Raw genomic sequence first — 25,553 nt, forward strand, 5'->3', positions numbered from 1 at the left:
GGGACATTGTTGAGAGAGCACTGCAGCCTCACGGCTCTGAGGACCCGGGTTCGATCCCGGCTCTGGGTCACTGTCCGTGTGGAGTTTGCATATTCTCCCCATGTCTGCGTTGGTTTTACCCCCACAATCTAAAGATTTGCAGGGTAGGTGGATTGGCCACGCTAAATTGCCCCTTAATTGGAAAAAAATATAATTGGCTATTCTAAATTTAAAAAAGAAAGTTAGGCAAGGGAACAGACAACTTTACATCTGAAGTCTCACAATAAATTTCCCATCCATTCCCTGTGCGACTGTTCCTGAGGTGGATGTTTCAGGGAGTGAGGGATAAGGGGTCGAGTGGGAATGGATGCATACAAATGTTACACGGGTCTGTGGAGCATTTCAGATTTTGTCAAGTGTGCATGTTGCTGGCTGTGATGAGGCTGTCGAAATGTGGGCCGTGCTTTACCTGCGTTCCTGACAGATCCTGCAGCGCACAGCAGTAGGAGTGAGGGTCTGGTGAATGGTCGCAGACCCTGCCGCACTTTCTGTCCAATGCTTTGTCTGTGGCTCACTCCCGGTTTTGGCTCATGGTCATTTATCTTCACAGGTGGAGATTCGCGAACTGTCAGCAGTACAATGGCGCTGACAATGAACCCTGGGATAGCGCTGAGAATGAACGACCATCTCCATCCCTAAGAGAAACACGTTAGCAGAAAATCACCACTTTTCACCCAGCTAAATCTGGCTGGAATATTAAAGCTGCTGTCTCCTCTTTCTTATTCCAATTCGATATTTTACCTTCCTCTCAATAATGGCCTTGCACTTGAGCGTGTGATGACCCCCTCAGGCCAGTGGTGACCCCTCAGGCCAGTAATGACCCCTCAGGCCAGTGATGACCCATGAGGTCAGTGACGACTCCATCGGGGCAGTGATGACCCCTTTGGGGCTGTGATGACCCCTCAGGCCAGTGATGACCCCTGAGGCCAGTGAAGACCCCTGAGGCCAGTGATGACCCCTGAGGCCAGTGATGACCCCTCAGGCCATTGATGACCCATGAGGTCAGTGACGACTCCATCGGGGCAGTGATGACCCCTTTGGGGCTGTGATGACCCCTCAGGCCAGTGATGACCCCTGAGGCCAGTGAAGACCCCTGAGGCCAGTGATGACCCCTGAGGCCAGTGATGACCCCTCAGGCCATTGATGACCCATGAGGTCAGTGACGACTCCATCGGGGCAGTGATGACCCCTTTGGGGCTGTGATGAACCTGTTGGACCAGCTATGGCCGTTTTGGCCTCACCCAATACCTTTCTCAATCCAGGCTCTGGGTGACCTCATGTATCCCACTCCTGGACATGTCAAATCACTTTACAGTCACTGAAATGTTTTTTGAAGTGTTTTGTAATAAATATTGGCATCAGGAATACTCCCTGCTCTTTGAAATAATGCCAAGAGATCTTTTACATCCCCAAGAGGGTAGACAGAGCCTTGGTTTAATGTGCCAGCTGACTGTCCCAGTAACTGGCTTTAGGAATTGTTTCAATGACCATGCCAGCTGTGTTGTGTGAGGTCCCTTCCTGCTCATTCTCTTAATACCCAATTATTTTACTTTGTGGTTATCATTTTGATCCCTGGATATTTAATGGACATAAACCTTTAAGTCGAGCAGAGGAAGTGAGGAACTCAGAAGTTGCCAAATGGACACTGAGCTATTGGAGACTGAGCTTTTCAACAGCAGAACTCAGACTTTCTGGCACCTGAGAGATCAGAGGGATTTGGTTCGATTGTTGGCTGGTGGCCAGGGGATTGGCCAAAGGCTGTGTTCTGCTCAGCGATGGGCAGTGATTGGGTCCCTAACCTGAGAGAAATGATTTTCAGAGAATCCAGGGAGGATAGTTGGATCCTGGACAGTGAGAGAGAAGTTGTGAGCTGCTGACTGGCTGCTGTTCTCTGAACCTGCAGAGACGTTATTGAGACCTGGATGAATCTACAGTGAAAACCATCACAGACTGGAAGCAAAAACCTCCAACTGAAGGCCTAGACTGAAGAAAGGTGAACTACAGGACTCCTCTCTCTCCTCTGTGTGTGTCTGTCTTGTGTAAGTATAGAGGATGGAGGTGAATTAGGAATTAGATAATAATTAACCAGTTGTATTTGCTGCATATGTAATTATAGTTCTTGTTACTAATAAAAATTAATTGTGTTTAAATTTACAAGCCCGGTGACTGTGATTATTGGGCAGTCAGAGGCCAGGTACTTTGGGTATTTTCAATCGTGTTGCGACTCTGCATCCAGTGGGGCTGGATTGACCGTGCACTAGCCCAGGGGGTCCTAACAGTTGTCCAATTTGGGTAAAAGCAAATTACTGTGGATGTTGGAATCTGAAACAAAAACAGAAAATGCCGGACAATCTCAGCAGGTCTGACAGCGTCTGTGGAGAGGGGAGAGGGCGAACGTTTCCAGTCTGCGTGACTCTTTGTCAAAGCCGGAGAGAACTGGAAATAGGGTCAGATTTATACATTGTGTGTGTGTGGGGTGAGGGTGGGGGTGGGGGGGAGCGGGGGGGGGGGGGGGGGGGGGGGAGAGTAGTGGGATCGAGGGCCAGCGATGTGTGGAGAATCTTCTGTTTTTGTCTTGTTTTGGGATATTTATGTCTTAACCTTTCTGTGTTCTGAGGTTGACTCACAAAAGAGGCTCCATTGGAGGGAGAGGAACCCGAGGCAAGAGGCATCGGTTCCGGGGAGGCTGTGGTGCAGTTGCAATGATCAGAATGGGGAATTGGTGCAGACGCTTACCTGTCCCAGGATGTTGGCTCTGGTAACATAGTTACCGACAGCGTACGAGAGGCTGTAACCAGCATAGATGCCCCAGTTGTAGAAGCCCATTGCTGAACCTCGTAACTCCTTTGGGAAGTAATCCATGATCAGACTAACTGCGAAAGGTGTGCACCCAGCTTCGCTGTGAAACAGGACGTTACACATTGAAAACAAACACCAAAACGTACAATTTCAGAGAATGATACAGCACAGGGAGGTCATTCAGCCATCGTGTCTGTACTGGCTGTTTGGAAGAATGATTCGATTAACCCCACCCCACCTCCCGCTCTTTCGCACAGCCCTGCAGATTTTCCCCTTTAGCGATTTACATAATTCCCATTAAAAGTTCCTGCTGAATCTGCATCGCCTCCCAGAACACAGCTCACTGGAAAAACATTTCCCCATCTCCGCCTCAGGGTCTTTTGCTGATCCTTCTCAATCTGTCTCTCTTTTCTTACCCATTCTGCTGCCACTGGAAACACTTTCTCCTTATTTACTCTTTCCAAACCCCTCATCATACTGAACAAATCCCCCTTTTGAACCTCTCCTTAACCTTCTCAGTAAGCCAATCCCACCATCGTTCACTGAAATCCTTCACCTGGAGAACATGCTGGAAAATCTTCTCCGCACGGACAGCACGGTAGCCTTGTGGATAGCACAATTGCTTCACAGCTCCAGGGTGCCAGGTTCGATTCCGGCTTGGGTCACTGTCTGTGTGGAGTCTGCACGTTCTCCCCGTGTCTGCGTGGGTTTCCTCCGGGTGCTCCGGTTTCCTCCCACAGTCCAAAGATGTGCAGGTTAGGTGGGTTGGCCATGATAAATTGCCCTTAGTGTCCAAAATTGCCCTTGGTGTTGGGTGGGGTTACTGGGTTCTGTGGATTGAGTGGGGGTGTGGGCTTGGGTGGGGTGCTCTTTCCAAGAGCCGGTGCAGACTCGATGGGCCGAATGGCCTCCTTCTGCACTGTAAATTCTATGATAAAACCTTCTCCAAGACCCTTGTTTGGAACTGAATTAATGCTGTCTCCATACTGACCTCGCCCCCCTGACCCGGACGGTGACTGCGGCAGAGGCGAAAATGAGCTATTCTCTCTCGAAAATGGGAAATTTATTATTACAACATCGCCCCACCTGTGGCTATTTAGCCCAGTTCGATCCTGTATAATACCCTGATTCATAACCCAACAGACATGACCCTCCCTCAACTACCCCTCACCCTCCACTTAGTACCTCCTCTCCCTCCACTCAAAACCCCTCACCCTCCACTCAAAACCCCTCACCCTCCCTCAACTACCCCTCGCCCTCCACTTAGTACCTCCTCGCCCTCCACTTAGTACCTCCTCGCCCTCCACTCAAAACCCCTCACTCTCCACTCAACTACCCCCTCCCTCCACTCAAAACCCCTCACCCTCCACCCAACAGCAATCACCAAACCTCAGGTGAGGGGCAAGATTGAGAAGGTCCATCATCTACATTTCACTCCAAACAACATTTAGAAAGAAAGTGGCGGGGCTTGTGCTGCTGTGAAATGGTTCCGGGTGAACGTTGACGGGGACGCAGGAATTGCAGTGACCAGGTTAGAGATGGTAAACAGCTGGTGAAGGTTGGAAGGTGCAAACATCACCTGATCCCTTGGCCAAAGCGAAGAATCAACAAGTGCCAGTAACGTTTGACAAATCCCATCAGCAGCGTCATCAGACTCCAGAGGAAGAGGCTGGCGGACAGGAAATTTTTCCGGTTCACAGTATCAGCCACAAATCCAATAAAAATCCCTGAGGCAGAAACACAGAAACACATGAATGCGGTGTAGCAGGACCTGAGGGAAACAAAGGGACCGTTAGAGAACCCCGGAACCCAAAACCTGAAGCGTGAGCAGAGTCCACGCCCGATCCCTGTCCTCTCCTGGCTCTGCTCGCTCTGACGGGCAGCACAGTAGCACAGTGGGTAGCACTGTGGCTTCACAGCTCCAGGGTCCCAGGTTCGATTCCGGCTTGGGTCACTGTCTGTGCGGAGTCTGCACATCGTCCCCGTGTGTGCGTGGGTTTCCTCCGGGTGCTCCGGTTTCCTCCCACAGTCCAAAGATGTGCAGGTTAGGTGGATTGGCCATGATAAATTGCCCTTAGTGTCCAAAAGGTTAGGTGGGGTTACTGGGATAGGCTGTGTTAAATTTTAAATAATGACTTATCTAAAGTATATATATTACTCTTGAATCCACCAGGATGATAAAATGACCAATAGTCTTCTTGTTGAAAGATGAACTATTTAATGAGTAATAAAATAATAAACTGTGAGTCCTTTTACTCAATACTAAACTAACAATAAAGAATGAAAGTACAATACAGATAACTATATAACTATACACTATTATAACAAACTAGTTGTAACTTCTCTCACTCTAGCTATTCTATCGTGCTTGTTCACTGTTCTGAATCACATTGTCATCTGACTTAGAAAAGGCGGGAATCCAGTTCTTATAGTATCTGACTGTGAGCCATCTAGTGTTGAAATGACTGTACTACAAAACAAAGAACAAAGAACAAAGAAATGTACAGCACAGGAACAGGCCCTTCGGCCCTCCAAGCCCGTGCCGACCATACTGCCCGACTAAACTACAATCTTCTACACTTCCTGGGTCCGTATCCTTCTATTCCCATCCTATTCATATATTTGTCAAGATGCCCCTTAAATGTCCCTATCGTCCCTGCCTCCACTACCTCCTCCGGTAGTGAGTTCCAGGCACCCACTACCCTCTGCGTAAAAAACTTGCCTCGTACATCTACTCTAAACTTTGCCCCTCTCACCTTAAACCTATGCCCCCTAGTAATTGACCCCTCTACCCTGGGGAAAAGCCTCTGACTATCCACTCTGTCTATGCCCCTCATAATTTTGTATACCTCTATCAGGTCGCCCCTCAACCTCCTTCGTTCCAGTGAGAACAAACCGAGTTTATTCAATCGCTCCTCATAGCTTATGCCCTCCATACCAGGCAACATTCTGGTAAATCTCTTCTGCACCCTCTCTAAAGCCTCCACATCCTTCTGGTAGTGTGGCGACCAGAATTGAACACTATACTCCAAGTGTGGCCTAACTAAGGTCCTATACAGCTGCAACATGACTTGCCAATTCTTATACTCAATGCCCCGGCCAATGAAGGCAAGCATGCCGTATGCCTTCTTGACTACCTTCTCCACCTGTGTAGCCCCTTTCAGTGATCTGTGGACCTGTACTCCTAGATCTCTTTGACTTTCAATACTCTTGAGGGTTCTACCATTCACTGTATATTCCCTACCTGCATTAGCCCTTCCAAAATGCATTACCTCACATTTGTCCAGGTTAAACTCCATCTGCCATCTCTCCGCCCAAGTCTCCAGACAATCTAAATCCTGCTGTATCCTCAGACAGTCCTCATCGCTATCCGCAATTCCACCAACCTTTGTGTCGTCTGCAAACTTACTAATCAGACCAGTTACATTTTCCTCCAAATCATTTATATATACTACAAAGAGCAAAGGTCCCAGCACTGATCCCTGTGGAACACCACTGGTCACAGCCCTCCAATTAGAAAAGCATCCCTCCATTGCTACCCTCTGCCTTCTATGGCCTAGCCAGTTCTGTATCCACCTTGCCAGTTCACCCCTGATCCCGTGTGACTTCACCTTTTGTACTAGTCTACCATGAGGAACCTTGTCAAAGGCCTTACTGAAGTCCATATAGACAACATCTACTGCCCTACCTGCATCAATCATCTTAGTGACCTCCTCGAAAAACTCGATCAAGTTAGTGAGACACGACCTCCCCTTCACAAAACCGTGCTGCCTCTCACTAATACGTCCATTTGCTTCCAAATGGGAGTAGATCCTGTCTCGAAGAATTCTCTCCAGTAATTTCCCTACCACTGAAGTAAGGCTCACCGGCCTGTAGTTCCCGGGATTATCCCTGCCACCCTTCTTAAACAGAGGAACAACATTGGCTATTCTCCAGTCCTCCGGGACATCCCCTGAAGACAGCGAGGATCCAAAGATTTCTGTCAAGGCCTCAGCAATTTCCTCTCCAGCCTCCTTCAGTATTCTGGGGTAGATCCCATCCGGCCCTGGGGACTTATCTACCTTAATATTTTTTAAGACACCCAACACCTCGTCTTTTTGGATCACAATGTGACCCAGGCTATCTACACCCCCTTCTCCAGACTCAACATCTACCAATTCCTTCTCTTTGGTGAATACTGATGCAAAGTATTCATTTAGTACCTCGCCCATTTCCTCTGGCTCCACACATAGATTCCCTTGCCTATCCTTCAGTGGGCCAACCCTTTCCCTGGCTACCCTCTTGCTTTTTATGTAAGTGTAAAAAGCCTTGGGATTTTCCTTAACCCTATTTGCCAATGACTTTTCATGACCCCTTCTAGCCCTCCTGACTCCCTGCTTAAGTTCCTTCCTACTTTCCTTATATGCCACACAGGCTTCGTCTGTTCCCATCCTTTTAGCCCTGACAAATGCCTCCTTTTTCTTTTTGACGAGGCCTACAATATCATTCGTCATCCAAGGTTCCCGAAAATTGCCGTATTTGTCTTTCTTCCTCACAGGAACATGCCTGTCCTGTATTCCTATCAACTGACACTTGAAAGCCTCCCACATGTCAGATGTTGATTTGCCCTCAAACATCCGCCCCCAATCTATGCTCTTCAGTTCCCGCCTAATATTGTTATAATTAGCCTTCCCCCAATTTAGCACATTCATCCTCGGACCACTCTTATCCTTGTCCACCAGTACTTTAAAACTTACTGAATTGTGGTCACTGTTACCGAAATGCTCCCCTACTGAAACATCTACCACCTGGCCGGGCTCATTCCCCAATACCAGGTCCAGTACCGCCTCTTCCCTAGTTGGACTGTTTACATATTGTTTTAAGAAGCCCTCCTGGATGCTCCTTACAAACTCTGCCCCGTCTAAGCCCCTGGCACTAAGTGAGTCCCAGTCAATATTGGGGAAGTTGAAGTCTCCCATCACCACAACCCTGTTGTTTTTACTCTTTTCCAAAATCTGTCTACCTATCTGCTCCTCTATCTCCCGCTGGCTGTTGGGAGGCCTGTAGTATACCCCCAACATTGTGACTGCACCCTTCTTATTCCTGATCTCTACCCATATAGCCTCACTGCCCTCTGAGGTGTCCTCTCGCTGTATAGCTGTGATACTCTCCTGAACAAGTAGCGCAACTCCGCCTCCCCTTTTACATCCCCCTCTATCCCGCCTGAAACATCTAAACCCTGGAACGTTTAGCTGCCAATCCTGCCCTTCCCTCAACCAGGTCTCTGTAATGGCAACAACATCATAGTTCCAAGTACTAATCCAAGCTCTAAGTTCATCTGCCTTACCCGTAATGCTCCTTGCATTAAAACATATGCACTTCAGGCCACCAGACCCGCTGTGTTCAGCAACTTCTCCCCGTCTGCTCTGCCTCAGAGCCACACTGTCCATATTCCCTAGTTCTCCCTCAACGCTCTCACCTTCTGACCTATTGCTCCCGTGCCCACCCCCCTGCCATACTAGTTTAAACCCTCCCGTGTGACACTAGCAAATCTCGCGGCCAGGATATTTATGCCTCTCCGGTTTAGATGCAACCCGTCCATCTTATACAGGTCACACCTGCCCCGGAAGAGCTCCCAGTGGTCCAGATACCGAAACCCTCCCTCCTACACCAGCTGTTTAGCCACGTGTTTGTCTGCTCTATCTTCCTATTTCTAGCCTCACTGGCACGTGGCACAGGGAGTAATCCCGAGATTACAACCCTCGAGGTCCTGTCTTTTAACTTTCTGCCTAGCTCCCTGAACTCCTGCTGCAGGACCTCATGCCTCTTCCTGCCTATGTCGTTAGTACCAATATGTACAACGACCTCTACCTGTTTGCCCTCCCCCTTCAGGATTCCCTCTACCCGTTCGGAGACATCCTGGACCCTGGCACCAGGGAGGCAACATACCATCCTGGAGTCTCTTTCACGTCCACAGAAGCGCCTATCTGTTCCCCTGACTATAGAGTCCCCTATAACTATTACTCTTCTGCGCTTTGACCCTCCCTTCTGAACATCAGAGCCAGCCGTGGTGCCACTGCTCTGGCTGCTGCTGTTTTCCCCTGATAGGCTATCCCCCCCGACAGTATCCAAAGGGGTATACCTGTTCGAGAGGGGGACAACCACAGGGGATTCCTGCACTGACTGCCTGCCCTTTCTGGTGGTCACCCATTTCTCTGCCTGCACCTTGGGTGTGACCACACTTACATAACTGCGATCTATGACGCTTTCCGCCACCTGCATGCTCCTAAGTGCATCCAATTGCTGCTCCAACCGAACCATGCGGTCTGTGAGGAGCTGCAGTTGGGTGCACTTTCTGCAGATGAAGCCATCCAGGACGCTGGAAGCCTCCCGGACCTGCCACATCTCACAGTCAGAGCACAGCACCCCTCTAACTGACATTGCGTCAATTAATTAAAATTAAAATTTGTCTTTTTTTTTATAAATACTTTTTTTTTTTAAATTACAAAGTTACTGTCAACTATCTGTTTCCTAGCACTAGATTTCTAATAGAAATGCGATAGCTAACTATAATATCCTCCGATCTCTGGCTTAGATATCCTCTAAATTATAATTAAGTTATTATGTTTAATTAGTTCCCAAATAGTCAAAAAAATTTAGGTTAGAATCCCAACCAGCCACTCAGGTCACAGCTTTTCTGTCCCCCCCGACACACACAATTTGAAAAAAAGGTATAAAAGTAAAAATCACTTGCTTACCTTCTGAGATGTTCTCAGGTTCTCTCGCTGACAGAGACTGCTCCACCACCTCCAATCCTTGGCCTGCACAATGCTAATAATATATAATATAATATGGCACTTACCTTACACCAATGGGTCTTATTATTAGGTTAGAGGAGGAGGGTGGGTGGGAGACACTACACGTGTAGTGTCTCGGGTTTCCTCTCCACCAGAATTTATTGGGGGGGGGGGGGGACTTGCCAGAGGTCGAACTTCCGGTTCCCGCCGAAATCCAAAGGGCTGCTCCTGTAAAGGTAAGTGCTTTTAAACTCACTACTCACCTCCAAGAAGGCCCCTGCGCACCGCTGCCGCCGAAATCCAATGGGCTGCTCCTGTAAAGGTAAGAGCTTTTAAACTAACTACTCACCTCCCAGAAGGCCCCTGCGCACCGCTGCCGCCGAAATCCAAAGGGCTGCTCCTGTAAAGGTAAGTGCTTTTAAACTCACTACTCACCTCCAAGAAGGCCCCTGCGCACCGCTGCCGCCGAAATCCAATGGGCTGCTCCTGTAAAGGTAAGAGCTTTTAAACTAACTACTCACCTCCCAGAAGGCCCCTGCGCACCGCTGCCGCCGAAATCCAAAGGGCTGCTCCTGTAAAGGTAAGTGCTTTTAAACTCACTACTCACCTCCAAGAAGGCCCCTGCGCACCGCTGCCGCCGAAATCCAATGGGCTGCTCCTGTAAAGGTAAGAGCTTTTAAACTAACTACTCACCTCCCAGAAGGCCCCTGCGCACCGCTGCCGCCGAAATCCAAAGGGCTGCTCCTGTAAAGGTAAGTGCTTTTAAACTCACTACTCACCTCCAAGAAGGCCCCTGCGCACCGCTGCCGCCGAAATCCAATGGGCTGCTCCTGTAAAGGTAAGAGCTTTTAAACTAACTACTCACCTCCCAGAAGGCCCCTGCGCACCGCTGCCGCCGAAATCCAAAGGGCTGCTCCTGTAAAGGTAAGTGCTTTTAAACTCACTACTCACCTCCAAGAAGGCCCCTGCGCACCGCTGCCGCCGAAATCCAATGTACATTTACATACATTGATCATGTATATTGATATCTGAATATCACTGCAGGGTGGAGGTGTGGGTTTGGGTGGGTGCTCTTTCCAAGTGCAGACACGATGGGCCAAATGGTCTCCAACTGCACTGTAAATTCTAGGATTCTCTGCTAGGCCAGCACAAGGCCCAAAACTGACCTTAGTGTCTGGAGGGAAGGAAGGACAAATCAGCAAGAGTCCCTGCTCAGTGATAAGGGGCAGCACGGTAGCATAATGGTTAGCATAATTGCTTCACAGCTCCAGGGTCCCAGGTTCGATTCCCGGCTTGGGTCGCTGTCTGTGTGGAGTCTGCACGTTCTCCCCATGTGTGCGTGGGTTTCCTCCGGGTGCTCTGGTTTCCTCCCACAATCCAAAGTTGTGCAGGTTAGGTGGATTGGCCATGATAAATTGCCCTTAGTGTCCAAAATTGCCCTTAGTGTTGGGTGGGGTTACTGGGTTATGGGGTTAGGGTGGAGGTGTGGGCTTGGGTAGGGTGCTCTTTCCAAGAGCCGGTGCAGACTCGATGGGCCGAATGGCCTCCTTCTGCACTGTAAATTCTATTCTATGATAACTGACAGGAAGTTTGGGTGAGGGCTGGAGAGGCTGAGATTTCCTCCTCATTCACAGAAAATTCAGATTCGACAGGTTAGACAATGTAATTTTATGGAGACACTGACCTGTGAAGGTGTAAATGAGAATGAAGACAGGCCCAGCAATGACTTGATATTCCCATCCAGATCCATCATAGTTCCACTGACAAGATTGCGTCTTGTTCTTGTTTAGGAGAGCCACACAGCTGAGAATTAATGTGAGCTTAGATTATATAAAACAATTAAACTCTCAGAATTCACTGTGTCTCTGAAAACTTTGTGTTTCATTCACTTCACTGAAATTCTTTCTGTCCAGCATTCCCCCCGCATCCAAACAACATCCAAACCTCTCCGCCGATCAGTCACCATTCGCAGGTAACTCACCTCTCCTTCGCTTTTCTCGCTCCCTCCTTTCACACAAACATATGAATTAGGAGAAGACCATTCAGCCCCTCAATCCTGCTCAACCCCACATTCCTGCCGACCCCCGATAACCTTTCAACCCCTTGTTTAATGAAGAACATGTCCAGCACTGCCTGAAAAACAGTCAAAGATCACGGGTGGGATTCTCTAATCCCGCGGCAGAGTGTCGAACGCCGTCGTAAACACCGTCGCGTTTTACCACGGCGTGAACGAGCCAACCCCACAACTAATTCTGGCCCCTACAGGGGACCAGCACGGCACTGGAGTGGTTTATGCCCCTCCAGCTGCTGATCCCGGCGCGAACTGGGCACCGCGGGGGCACATCTGCAGTGGCATCCTTCAACACATCGGCCCCAACACAACGTGGCGCAGAGCTACAGGGGCCGGCGCGGGAGAAACGAGACCCCAGGCAGGGAGGCCGGCCTGCCGATTGGTGGGCCCCGATCGCGGGCCAGGCCACTTCGGAGGCCCTCCTCCCGGGGTCGGACCCCCCTCCCCCTCCTATAGGCCACCCCCTGACCCTTCCACGCCGAGTTCCCACCGGCTGAGAGCAGCTGTGGACGGCGGCGGAGGGGCTCGGTGTTTCCACGACGGTCGCTTGGCCCATCCCGGGTCGGGAATCGACGGGCCGGCCACGTAGAGCGGCCCCCGACCGGCGCCACCCCAACCACGCCAGCGCCAATGCCCCACTCTGCGGAGAATCGCGTGCCGGTGTCGGGGAGGCATGGCGCGATTCACGCTGGTCGCGGGGATTCTCCAGCCCCAGGCTAAGAGAACCCCACCCTCTGCTTCCCGCCTTTTGAGGAGAAAGTTCCAGAGAATCGCAACCCTCTGAGAGAAAACAATTCTCTTAATCTCGGTCTTAAACTGGTGACCCCTTATTTTTAAACAGTGACCCCGGGTTCGAGGTTCTCAGCGGTCCTCCGCCCCACTGCTCCGGAAAAGCAGCTCGCGCAGCGTGGCCGGTGAATGCCGGGACTCCCGCTCCCGGGATCTACCCAGCTCACAACACGTTGAATCTCGCGAGACGTTGCGATGTGAATCCAGCCCACAATGGGCGGGATCGCTTTTTAGGAAATCTGAATATTAGAGAGCGAGGCAGTAAGCCTCACTCTAATGTGCAGATTGCTGAGGTGTCCGAGACTTTGGGATTCCATCCCTTCACCTGCGCACCTTGGCCGAGTGCTGTTTGGTATTGCTCCCCACCTGTCCAACTACTTGGAGCGTTCCGCGGCAATGAGGCCAGGCCCATCCTTTGTAACACCGGGGACAGGTAGAACCTCAGTATGTAGTGACTCTTGGTGTTTGCACACCGGGGGTCCACGCACAGCTTGCTGCAGCTGGACACAAAGGTGGCCATCAGGGTGAGGGAGGTGTTGGGTACGTTTCTCCCTCCCTTCTCCAGAGGTTTGTACATGGTGTCCCTTCGGACACGGTCTATCTTGGATCTCCAGATAAATTTGAAGATGGCCTGGGTGACTGCTGCGACGTAGGGTCGGGTAATGGGCCAGACCTGCGCTACGTGCAGTAACACCGAGAGTGCCTCACACCTGATGACCAGGGTTTTGCCCGCAATGGAGAGGGAGCGTTGCTCCCACCAGCCCAGTTTCTGTCCTACCTTTGCTAAGCGCTCCTCCCAGGTTTTGGTGCACGCCTCGGCCGCTCCAAACCATATCCCCAGCACCTTCAGGTAATCTGACCTGACAGTGAAGGGGACAAAGGACCGGTCGGCCCAGTTCCCAAAGAACATGGCCTCGCTCTTGCCACGGTTTACCTTGGCTCCCGAGGCCAGTTCAAACTGGTCGCAGGTATTCAAGAGCCTGCGCACAGACGCAGGATCCGAGCAGAAGACGGCAACGTCGTCCATGTACAGGGAGGCCTTGACTTGAACGCCTCCACTGCCTGGGATCGTCACTCCCCTTATACCCGGATCCTTCCTGATGGACTCGGCAAAAGGTTCTAAGCAGCACACAAACAGGGCCGAGGAGAGAGGGCAGCCCTGCCTCACTCCGGATTTGATCTGGAACTTTTCTGATTCCCACCCATTGATTGAGATTGCGCTGTAGATGTTTGTGTAGAGCAGTTTGATCCAATTGCGAATTCCCTCCCCAAACCCTGTTTCCAGGGACACACACCGAGACAAACATCAACTGCTGCTGGAAGGTCATCAACTCGGTGAAAGACGCTCTTTGGTCTGCCCGAAACGTGCTGATCTTCCAGTGCAAAGAATTGTCCTCGACCGAGTGTTGCAGACTGGCACATTCCAAGGTCCAGGACTACGTGCTGAGGGACGCACTCAAGCTTGGGGCAGCTGCCGCCAAGGCGCAATGGGGAAGGTCCACTGTGTAAGGTCTTTCCAGCAAAGGTACACCGAGGGGCGGGGAACAGTGCAAACCCCCTCGGTCTGGGCCATTAACACTCCAATGTATAAAAGAAACATGACAATGTAAATATTTAAGAAGGAATTGTAACGTAAAGAGCGATATTTGTGTAATGTTATCAAAATTGAATGGAAGAAAGTCAAGGGAATGTGTAACTCTGATGGAAACGTACAGTCAAGACAATTCAAAATGTTCTGTAATGTTTATGATAGATTTTATGAATAAAGTATATTTTTGGGGAGAAAAAAAATTGCTCCCCACTCGTGGGGTCTCCAAGGGAATCGGAGACCTCTGCCTGCATGCCATTTTTAAAAATGGCGTCCCGATCTCTGACTGCAATGTGGATCTTCCCACTGTACAAAATGGGGCTACGTGTGGCCTCGGCCGCACGTGACCCATTCAGGCCCCTTATTCAACCCACACACTTAGCTTCACAAAACTCCCGCAGGTGGAAAAGGAAGGATTGGCCGCCGTATTCGCGGTGCGAACGCTCCACGTTTTTTGATGCACATTCACAATATACACGGACCACAAGCCCCTGCTGGGGTTGTTAAAGAATGATGTGGAGATGTCGGCACTGTGCTGGGGGGGGCTGGGCTGGGCTGGGGGTGGGGCTAGGTTGGGCTGGGCAGGGGCTGGGCTGGGCGTGGGGGGTCTGGGCTGGGGGAGGAGGGGTCTGGGCTGCCCTGGGTGGGTGCTAAGGGTGGCTGGGATGGGCTGGGTAAGGGGGGCTGGGTTGGGCGGGTGCTGGGGGGGCACGGCTCAGGGGGTGCTGGGCTGGGGGAGGTAGGCTGCACTGAGGGGGGGCGCTGGGATGGGCTGGGCAGGGGCTGGGCTGGGCGTGGGGGGTCTGGGCTGTGTGGGGGGGCTGGGCTGGGCAGGCTGAGTTGGACTGGGGGGGGCTGGTTTGGGCAAGGGGGGGGCTGAGGGGTGGCGCGGCTGGGCTGCCCTGTGGGGGTGCTGGGGGTGGCTGGTTTGGGCTGGGCTGGGGGGGGGGGGGGGCTGGTTTGGGCTGGGCTGGGGGTGGCTGCGCTGGGGGGCTGGTTCGGGCTGGGCTGGGGGGGACTGGGCTGGGGGGGGATGGTTTGGGCTGAGCTAGGCTGGGGGGGGGCTGGTTTGGGCAAGGGGGCTCTGGGGAGGGCGCGGCTGGACTGCCCTGTGGGGGTGCTGGGGGCGGCTGGTTTGGGCTGGGCTGGGGGGGGGGGGGGCGGCTGGTTTGGGCTGGGCTGGGGGGGGTGGCTGGGCTGGGCTGGGATGGGCTGGGGGGGGTGGCTGGGCTGGGCTGGGCTGGGGGGGGCTGGTTTGGGCTGGGCTGGGGGGGGTGGCTGGGCTGGGCTGGGCTGGGGGGGTGTGGGCTGGTTTGGACTGGGCTGGGGGTGGCTGGGCTGGGCTGGGGGGGGGCTGGTTTGGGCTGGGGGGGGCTGGTTTGGGCTGGGCTGGGGGCGGCTGGGCTGGGCTGGGGGGGGGGTCTGGTTTGGGCTGGGCTGGGGGTGGCTGGGCTGGGCTGGGGGGGCTGGTTTGGGCTGGGCTGGGGGCGGCTGGGCTGGGCTGGGCTGGGGGGGCTGGTTTGGGCTGGGGGGGGCTGGTTTGGGCTGGGCTGCGGGAGGGGGCTGATTTGGGCTGGGCTGGGGGGGGGGGCTAGGTTGGGCTGGGGAGGGGCTGGGCTGGGCGTGGGGGGTCTGGGCTGGGGAGGAGGGGTCTGGGCTGCCCTGGGTGGGTGCTAAGGGTGGCTGGGATGGGCTGGGTAAGGGGGGCTGGGTTGGGCGGGTGCTGGGGGGGCACGGCTCAGGGGGTGCTGGGCTGGGGGAGATAGGCTGCACTGAGGGGGGGCGCTGGGATGGGCTGGGCAGGGGCTGGGCTGGGCGTGGGGGGTCTGGGCTGTGTGGGGGGGCTGGGCTGGGCAGGCTGAGTTGGACTGGGGGGGGCTGGTTTGGGCAAGGGGGGGCTGAGGGGTGGCGCGGCTGGGCTGCCCTGTGGGGGTGCTGGGGGTGGCTGGTTTGGGCTGGGCTGGGGGGGGGGGCTGGTTTGGGCTGGGCTGGGGGGGGGGGCTGGTTTGGGCTGAGCTAGGCTGGGGGGGGCCTGGCGGGGCTGACTTGGGCTGGGGGGGGCTGGTTTGGGCAAGGGGGCTCTGGGGAGGGCGCGGCTGGACTGCCCTGTGGGGGTGCTGGGGGCGGCTGGTTTGGGCTGGGCTGGGGGGGGGGGTGGTGGGGTGGCTGGTTTGGGCTGGGCTGGGGGGGGTGGCTGGTTTGGGCTGGGCTGGGGGGGACTGGGCTGGGGGGGGCTGGGGGGGCTGGTTTGGGCTGGGCTGGGGGGGTGGCTGGGCTGGGCTGGGCTGGGGGGGGTGGGCTGGTTTGGACTGGGCTGGGGGTGGCTGGGCTGGGGGAGGGGTGGCTGGGCTGGGCTGGGCTGGGGGGGGGCTGGTTTGGGCTGGGGGGGGCTGGTTTGGGCTGGGCTGGGGGTGGCTGGGCTGGGGGAGGGGTGGCTGGGCTGGGCTGGGCTGGGCTGGGGGGGGGGCTGGTTTGGGCTGGGCTGGGGGCGGCTGGGCTGGGCTGGGGGGGGGCTGGTTTGGGCTGGGCTGGGGGCGGATGGGCTGGGCTGGGGGGGGGGGCTGGTTTGGGCTGGGCTGGGGAGGCTGGGCTGGGGGGGGGGTGGTTTGGGCTGGGGGGGGGCTGGTTTGGGCTGGGCTGGGGGGGGGGCTAGGTTGGGCTGGGGAGGGGCTGGGCTGGGCGTGGGGGGTCTGGGCTGGGGAGGAGGGGTCTGGGCTGCCCTGGGTGGGTGCTAAGGGTGGCTGGGATGGGCTGGGTAAGGGGGGCTGGGTTGGGCGGGTGCTGGGGGGGCACGGCTCAGGGGGTGCTGGGCTGGGGGAGCTAGGCTGCACTGAGGGGGGGGGCTGGGATGGGCTGGGGGCGGCTGGGCTGGGGGTGGTCACAATAAGAAGTCCCACAGCACCAGGTTAAAGGCCAACAGGTTTATTAGAAATCACTAGCTTTCGGAGCGCTGCTCTCTCTCGAGCACTTCACACGATGAAGGAGCTGTGCTCCAAACGGTTGTGATTCTCTTGGACTTTAATCTGGTTTACGAGACTTCTTACTTGTTTAAAGAAGACGTGATCCTGCCGATCGTGTCTGCCGGGCCCAGCGATGGGCGTTGCTGCTCTCCGCTTCCGACTATACCCCGACCATCGTCCGGGCACAGGGGTTCGCAGACGGACACGTTAAGCCCCTCTCCACAAAGCCGTGGAGGCGATCGCCACGTTCCTCTTCTTAGACACCCTGTCAGTGACTGCGGCCCGAATAAAGAATGGACCCAGACGGACCCGAAATTGCCGCATGTCCGGCCCATGGTCCAGTCCGAGCCCAGCACAGGGCGCTGCCAATTGACCTGGAGGCCGACATCTCAGAGCTGCCGGAGACCAGCATCGAGGGTGGCGTCCGATTTGTGGGACACGGGTAGCCATGTCCGAACAGGGTCCCGTGTCTTTATTGGTCGACCTGCACAATGGACATCCGGGGTTGGCCAAAATGAAAATGCTACCCACAGTTATATTTGGTGGCCCAGATTAGGCTCCGCGATCCACCCCGATGCACCCCTGGGAGTGGCCCGGGAAACTGTGGTTGTGGGTCCACATAGACTTTGCTGGTCTGTTCCAGGGGGTCATGTTCGTCATACTTGTGGACGGCCACTCGAAGTGACTGGGGGTACACTGGGCTGAGTGGCTGGGGGTACACTGGGCTGAGTGGCTGGGGGTACACTGGGCTGAGTGGCTGGGGGTACACTGGGCTGAGTGTACACTGGGCTGAGTGGCTGGGGGTACACTGGGCTGAGTGGCTGCGGGTACACTGGGCTGAGTGGCTGGGGGTACACTGGGCTGAGTGGCTGGGGGTACACTGGGCTGCCACAGTGACCACGCGAGCCACCATGGATATATATTGCAGGGCATCTTCAGCAAGCAGGTTACTTGAAACCCTGGGGACAGCGGAACCGCGTTCACCAGCCAGGAGTTGGCATCGCTCCTGGCTGCGAACTACATCCGGCAGGTACATACCACCCCGTACCACCCAGCCTCAACAGGTTGGCTGAACGGACGGCTCAAAGGATGCCCGCAGGATCCTGGGAGAGGTGGTTGATGCATTCCCTTGTTCAGGTTTCTGGGTTGCTGTCGAGTAAAGGAAGCAAAGTTCCGCTTCCCCACAGAACAACTTTATTTCTTTCATCTAACTTCACACACAAATCACCACCAACCAATAGTGCCGCCTGTAACCTCTATATATCAGTGACTTCTATTGGATAATTGACATCAAATTAGTATTTAATTGGAAGGTCTGTTAACCCAGTCCTAACATTCCTTTTATGGGGATAATGGCTAATTACTCTAAGTGGCAGGAGGTGACTAGTGGTGTACCACATGGATCTGTGTTGGGTCCTCAATTATTCACATTATTCATTAATGACTTGGATGATGACATTGAAAGTCACATATCCAAATTTGCTGAGGATACAAAGTTAGGCTGCATTGTCGGCAGCCTAGATGACAGCAAAAAATTCCAAGGAGATATTGACAGACGAGGTGAATGGACAACATTGCGGCAGATGGGATTCGATGTCAGCAAGTGTGAGGTTATCCATTTTGGACCAAAAAAGAATAGAGCAGAGCACTTTCTAAATGGAAAGAGGTTAGGTACAGTGGGTGTCCAAAGAGACTTGGGGGGTTCAGGTGTATAGATCCTTAAAATGCCAGGAACAAGTGCAGAAAATAATCAAAAAGGCTGAAGGAATGCTAGCCTTTCTATCTGGAGGATTGGAGTATAAAGACACCGAGGTTATGCTGCAGCTTTACAAACACCTGGTTAGGCCCCACTTGGAGTCACTGGGAGCAGTTCTGGACACCGCACCTTAGGAAGGATATTTTGGGCTTGGAGAGAGAGCAACATAGGTTTACAAAAATGGTACCTGGCCTCCAGGGGTTGAGTTACGAGGAGAGATTCAGAGATTCACAGAATCACACAGTACAGAAGAGGCCCTTCGGTCCATCGAGTCTGCACCAACACATGAAAAACACCTGACCTTGCCACCTAATCCCTTTTGCCAGCACCTGGCCCTTGGCCTCCCAGGCCGTGCGTTCCAGATCATCACCACCCCCTGTGTCAAAAGGTTTTTCTTCAAATCCTCCCTAAACCTCCCACCCCTCACCTTGAACTTGTGTCCCCTCTTCACTGACCCTTCAACTAAGGGAAACAGCGGCTCTCTATTCACCCTGTCCATGCCCTACATACTCTTGTTCCTGTCGTACCCCACAGGACTCTGGCTTCCAGTCACGAAAGCAGCCGTCTGTCATCACCCTCTGTCTCCTGCAGCTGAGCTGATTTTGAATCCACCTTATCAATGGGTGGCATGTAAGCACAGTGGTTAGCACTTTTGCTTCACAGCGCCAGGATCTGGATTTGATTCCCCGCTGGGTCACTGTCTGTGCGGAGTCTGCACGTTCTCCCCGTCTCTGCGTGGGTTTCCTCCGGGTGCTCCGATTTCCTCCCACAAGTCCAAAAAAACATGCTTGTTAGGTGAATTGGACATTCTGAATTCTCCCTCTGTGACCCGAACAGGCGCCGGAATGTGGCGACTAGGGGATTTTCACAGTAACTTCATTGCAGTGTTAATGTAAACCTACTTGTGACAATAATAAAGATTATTATTATCAAGTTCCCCTGTGTCCCAGGTGCATTTACCTTCTTTATAAGTGTCCCATGTGAAATCTTGTCAAAGACTTTGTTGAAATCCATGTAAACTGCATCAATTGTATTACCCTGATCACATGCTCAAAAAATTCAAATCTGTTAAATTCAAATTCAATGACCTCCCTCTGACAAAGCCATGCTGACTATTCCTGATCAAACCTTGCCTCTCCAAGTGGAGAGAGATTCTCTCCTTCAGAACTGTGGCAGTCAGTATTAGAAGTATTACGGTACCCTGTAATGCTGTAAGACCATTGGTGTAGGAGGTACTGTTTTCATTGGTTCAGCCTGCCTGCTGGTTCCGCCCAGTAAGGCGGAGTATAAGAGCCCGTGTCTCCCCAGCAGCTGCCTTCTGTACCTGCGCTGCTGGGGGAAACATCTAGTGTAATAAAGCCTTCAATTGACTCCAATCTCGCTTCTGGAGTTATTGATCGAGCATCAAGAACTTTCTCCAATAGTTTCCCTTCCACCGATGTGAGACTCACTGGTTTGTAGTTCCCTGGCTTATCTTTACAACCTTAAATAGTGGGACAACATTGGCTATTCTCCAGGCCTCTGGCATCTCCCCCATGGCCAGAGAGGAATTAAAAATTTGGTTCAGAGCACCTGCAATTTCCTCCCTCGCTTCCCACAGCCTCCTGGGACACAATTTATCTGGACCTGGAGATTGTCCACTTTTAAGCCCGCCAACACCTCCAATACCTTGGCACTGCCTATGACAACTTCCTCAAGAACCTCACAGTCTCTCTCCCGGAGTTCTACAGCTACCTCCTCATTCTCCTGGGTGAAGACAGATGTGAAATATTCGTTCAACAACCTGCCAATGTCCTCTGGCTCCACCCACAGATTTCCCTGTTGGTCTCGAATGGTCCCTACTCTTTTCCTGGTTATCCTCTTCCCATTGATATACTTAGAGAATATCTTGGGATTTTCCCTATTTTTACCAGCCAGAGCTTTCTCATATTCCCTCTTTGCTCTCCTAATTGCTTTCTTAAGCTCCATCCTGCACTTTCTGTACTCCACGAATGCCTCTGCAGACTTGCTCCCCTTATACTTGTTAAAAGCCTCTCTTTTCCTTCTCATTGTATCCTGAATGTGCCTGGTCATCCATGGTTCTCTGGGCTTGTTACTCCTTCCTATTACCCTCGAGGGAACATATTGGGCCTGTACGCTCCCCATTTCATTTTTGATTGCCCTCCCTCTGCTCTTCTGTAGATTTCTCCACAAGTAACTTTTTCCAGTCTACCTTGGCCAGATGCTGCCTTATTTGGTTAAAATCTACTCTCCCCCAATCCACAACCTTTTTTTGCAACTTGTCCATGAAAAATTTAAACTGCACCAAGTTGTGATCGCTGTCACTAAAATGCTCCCCCACCATCACATCAACCACCTGTCTGGCTTCATTCTCCAGAATTAGGTCCAGCACTGCACCATCCCTTGTTGGACCCTCTACATATTGAGCTGAAAAGTTCTCCTGTATACAGTTTAAGAACTCTGCTCCACCTAAGCCTTTGGCATGATGGCTATCCCAATTAATGTTGGGAAAGTTGAAATCACCTAATATAATTACCCTATTATTATTTTTACCCACTCCGTGAGTTGCGCATATCTTTGCTCCTCAATTTCCCGCTGACTATCTGGGGGTCATAATAAACACCTAGCAACATAGCTGTCCCTTTGTTATTCCTAAACTCTACCCACAAAGCTCTGATGCCCCCTTCAGGAGCCAGAGAGGAATTAGGAATTTGGGTCAGATCCCCGGCAATCTCCTCAAATTAGTCCTGTTTTTGTTGGATTTATCTGATCGAGGAAAAGACAGGGTAGATAAAGATAAACTATTTCCATGTTTGGAGATTCTAAAACTAGGGGCATAGTCTAAAAATTAGGGCCAGACTGTTCAGGAGAGACGTTGGGAAGAACTTCTTCACTCAAAGGCTGGTAGAAGTTTGGAACTCTCTCCCACACACAGCAGCTGAAGTTAGATCAGTTATTCATTTTAAATCTGAGATGGATAGATATTTGTTAAGCAAAGATATATATATATATTTTAATAAATTTAGAATACCCATTTTTTTTTCCAATTAAGGGGCAATTTAGTGTGGCCAATCCACCTACCCTGCACATCTTTGGGTTGCAGGGGTGAAAACCACGCAGAAGCGGGGTAGAATGTGCAAACTCCACACGGACAGTGACCAGGTTAAGCAAAAACATTCAAGGATATGGGCAAAGGCTGTTACAAGGAGTTGGGTCACACATCAGCCATGATCTTATTAAATGGCTGAGAGACTCGAGGGGCTGAACGGCTTGCTCCTGGTTCTATGTTCCAGAGTGCTTCGACCACATGAATGGCCCGATTCTTTAAGATGTAGGTACACTCACTGTGCTGTTAGGGAGGGAGCTCCAGGATTTTGACAGCGACAGTGAAGGAACAGCGGTATATTTCCAAGTCAGGGTGATGAGTGACTTGGAGGGGAATCTCCAGGTGGTGGGATCCCAGGTATCTGCTGCTCTTGTCCTTCTACATGGTAGTGGTCGTGGGTTTGGAAGGTGCTGCCTAAGGAACATTGGTGAGTTGCTGCAGTGCATCTTGTAGATGGTACACACGGCTGTCACTGCGCATTGGTGTTGGAGGGTTTGAATGTTTGTGGAAGGGGGAGCAACCAAGCTTTGTCCTGGATGGTGTTGAGCTTCTTGAGTGTTGTTGGAGCTGCGCTCATCCAGGCAAGTGGAGAGTATCCCATTACACTCCTTTTATAAAATAAATTTAGAGTTCCGAATTCTTTTTTTTCTAATTAAGGGGCATTTTAGCATGGCCAATTCACCTACCCTGCACACCTTTTTTGGGTTGTGGGGGTGAAACTCACGCAGGCATGGGGAGAATGTGCAAACTCCACATGGACAATGACCCGGGGCCGGGCTCGAACGCCATTCCTTGGTGCCGTGCGGCAACAGTGCTAATCACTGTGCCACCCCCTCCATTATACTCCTGACTTGTGCCTTGTAGATGGTGGACAGGCTTTGGGGAGTCAGGAGGTGAGTTACTTCCCGCAGGATTCCCAGCCTCTGACCTGCCCTGGTAGCCACAGCATTAATGTGGCTGGGTCCAGTTCAGTTTCTGATCAATGGTAACCCCCAGGATGTTGATTGTGGGGATTTAGCGATGGTAATGCCATTGAATATCACGGGTCGATAAATAGATGCTCTCTTGTAGAATATGGTCATTGCCTGGCATTTGTGTGTCGTGAATGTAACTTGCCACTTGTCAGCCCGAAGCTGGATATTGTCCGGGTCTTGCTGCATTTGGACAGGGACTGCTTCATTATCTGAGTCCCCGCGAATGGTGCTGAACATTGTGCAGTCACCCGCAAACATCCCCACTTCTGACCTTATGATGGAAGGGAGGTAATTGATGAAGAAGCTGAAGATGGTTGGGCCTATTAATGAGTTGCATTGATTCGCTGAAAATCGTGAATACAGAGACCCATGAGCGATGAATTAATTAAGATCACATTGTTGTGGAAGCCTTGATGTGGAGATGCCGGCGTTGGACTGGGGTGAGCACAGTAAGAAATCTTCCAACACCAGGTTAAAGTCCAACAGGTTTGTTTTGACTCACTAGCTTTCGGAGCGCTGCTCCTTCCTCAGGGGAATGAAGAAGGAGCAGTGCTCCGAAAGCTAGTGAATCGAAACAAACCTGTTGGACTTTAACCTGGTGTTGGAAGACTTCTTATTGTTGTGGAAGTTTAAGAAGAGACGCTCGTGGATTTTTTGCAGTGGAGGGAAGACTCGAAAGTGGTACAGATAACAAGGCAGGCAGAAGAGAGGAAACAAAACAAAGTTTCTATTAAAGGCAAAAAAATAATTTTGTGGAGGAAAATGGCTGATATAGTCCAGGTTATAGTACATAGAAGTTGCAGAACACCCAACTCCAAATATTAGCCGCCAATATTCAGCGCTGTTGCTATTTGGCAGGAAGAGGCTCCATCAGCACAAAGCACGTCGCACCATAAATGAGAAGTACCGTTCCTGCAAAACGACAGGCTAGTTTTAAACAGTTTATCACAGCAAACAGTGTTTAACCATTAAAGAAAAACAGCCAAGATCTGGGACACTGAAACCATTCAAGAAGTTTAAGAAGAAAAATAATTAAAAGTACCATTCTTGGGAAAGTCACAGCATCAAATGGAAACTATTGGAAATATTATGGTCAATGGAAAGACAACAAACTTTAAATTAGATACTGGAGCTGGAGCTTTAATTCTGTCAGACACAGAAAAATACTTCGAATCGAACACACCCCAAGCATCCACCAGAAGACTCCAGTCTTGGAGCTGTTCAGCTGAAGGTGTATTGCTAAACTTCAGCACAACAGAAGAACAGTGATAGAAACTTCACAATCAAGAATGCTCACTGTTAAGTCAAAGCTTGGACAGATCTAAAATTCATCAATAAAGGAGATTAGAAAACCTTGAGGAAACCAGACAGAATTCCTTGATCAACAGGTGACAGAACCTGACAAAAAATATACAAGGTAAGCAGCATTGGTGATGATCTTTCAGGAATCACTGGAGTCAGGGTGGGTCCCAGAGGACTGGAAAATGGCTAATGTTTAAGAAGGGAGGGAAGGGCGGCACGGTGGCACAGTGGTTAGCACAGCTGCCTCACAGCACCGAGAACCCGGGTTCAATCCTGGCCCCGGGTCACTGTCCGTGTGGAGTTTGCACATTCTCCCCATGTCTGTGTGGGTCTCACCCCCACAACCCAAAGATGTGCAGGGTAGGTGGATTGGCCACGCTAAATTGCCCCTTCATTGGAAAAGAAGAATTGGGTACTCTAGATTTTTTTTTAATGAATCAAACACGCTGCATCAAACAGCAGCTGCCACATACATGACCTTAGAACCAAAACCACTTGGGGTATTATCAGTCTCTACCTAAATTTTAAAAATCTCCATTCAAAAAATGTATCCACAACCCCTCTATCTTGCTGGGGAAACTGCATCTTCCTTATTCTGGCATGTTCGTTATCTTCCAGGTGCCCTGCTCTGAGTTGTGTGGTTGTGGCCTAGTTTCCTGACTCACCCTGACTTCCCTTCAGAGGCTCCCCAGCTCCGTCCTGCGACTTACCAACTTTCACTGAATCATTCTAGGCCTGCATGAAACTCACCCACATCTCCCCAAACTCCAGTCTGTCCAAAACCCGGACGCTGACACCTCCATCTCTGCCTCCCAACAATCCCAGGGTTTCTCGTTCGGATTACAGACATTTGATATCATGATTTCCAGATAGCAATCTCTCTTCCCATTCCCCTTCTCCCCATTCCCAGGCTTTATGTCCCATCCTGGAATGCCAGTTTGGTCTTTCACTGTGTACCCACCTGTCCTGGGAGCTGGCATTGCGACATGATGCTCCGCTCTGCTTTGCACTCTCCCTGGGGAGACAACTTCTTTCACCAAACTGAATGTCCTGGGCTAGGGGCTGGATTACAATTGCGAGGATGTAGCGGTCTAGTTGATTGAAGAGATAGGTGAGCAGCAGGCAGCAAAGCACATGAAGTGGGTAGGCACCAGCTTGGCAGATACCCAGACACCCCATAATCAACTCTCAAACTCCTCGGCAGAAAGCTTTCCTCAAAATGACAGCAGCTACAGATGGTGTTAACCAGTTAACGAAACACTGACGTTTGACTCAGTCTCACTTCCTTAACCGTACTCCAATCTACAAACTGAAACTTCAGAAATAAACAAGTCTCAGAGACGGGGATCTCATAGAAACTTACAAAATTCTAACAGGATTAGACAGGGTAGAT

General features: G+C 51.7%; 1 protein-coding gene across 1 annotated transcript in view; it reads right to left on the minus strand.

Moving 5' to 3' along the window:
• The window catches only part of LOC140399365 (protein spinster-like), a 72,163-nt gene extending 46,818 nt beyond the window's left edge, over positions 1-25,345 (minus strand). Inside the window, exons 1-5 of the mRNA XM_072488941.1 lie at positions 25,122-25,345; positions 11,299-11,417; positions 4,418-4,565; positions 2,776-2,938; positions 449-674 (exon numbers count right to left, since the gene is read on the minus strand). Of these exons, the coding sequence (XP_072345042.1) occupies positions 449-674; positions 2,776-2,938; positions 4,418-4,565; positions 11,299-11,417; positions 25,122-25,339 (874 nt within the window). The 5' untranslated portion in view covers positions 25,340-25,345. The remainder of the gene's footprint in view (positions 1-448; positions 675-2,775; positions 2,939-4,417; positions 4,566-11,298; positions 11,418-25,121) is intronic.
• Positions 25,346-25,553: the final 208 nt, after the last annotated feature.

This window comes from Scyliorhinus torazame, chromosome 22 (assembly GCF_047496885.1).
Source record: "Scyliorhinus torazame isolate Kashiwa2021f chromosome 22, sScyTor2.1, whole genome shotgun sequence".
NCBI classification, from domain to species: Eukaryota; Metazoa; Chordata; class Chondrichthyes; order Carcharhiniformes; family Scyliorhinidae; genus Scyliorhinus; species Scyliorhinus torazame.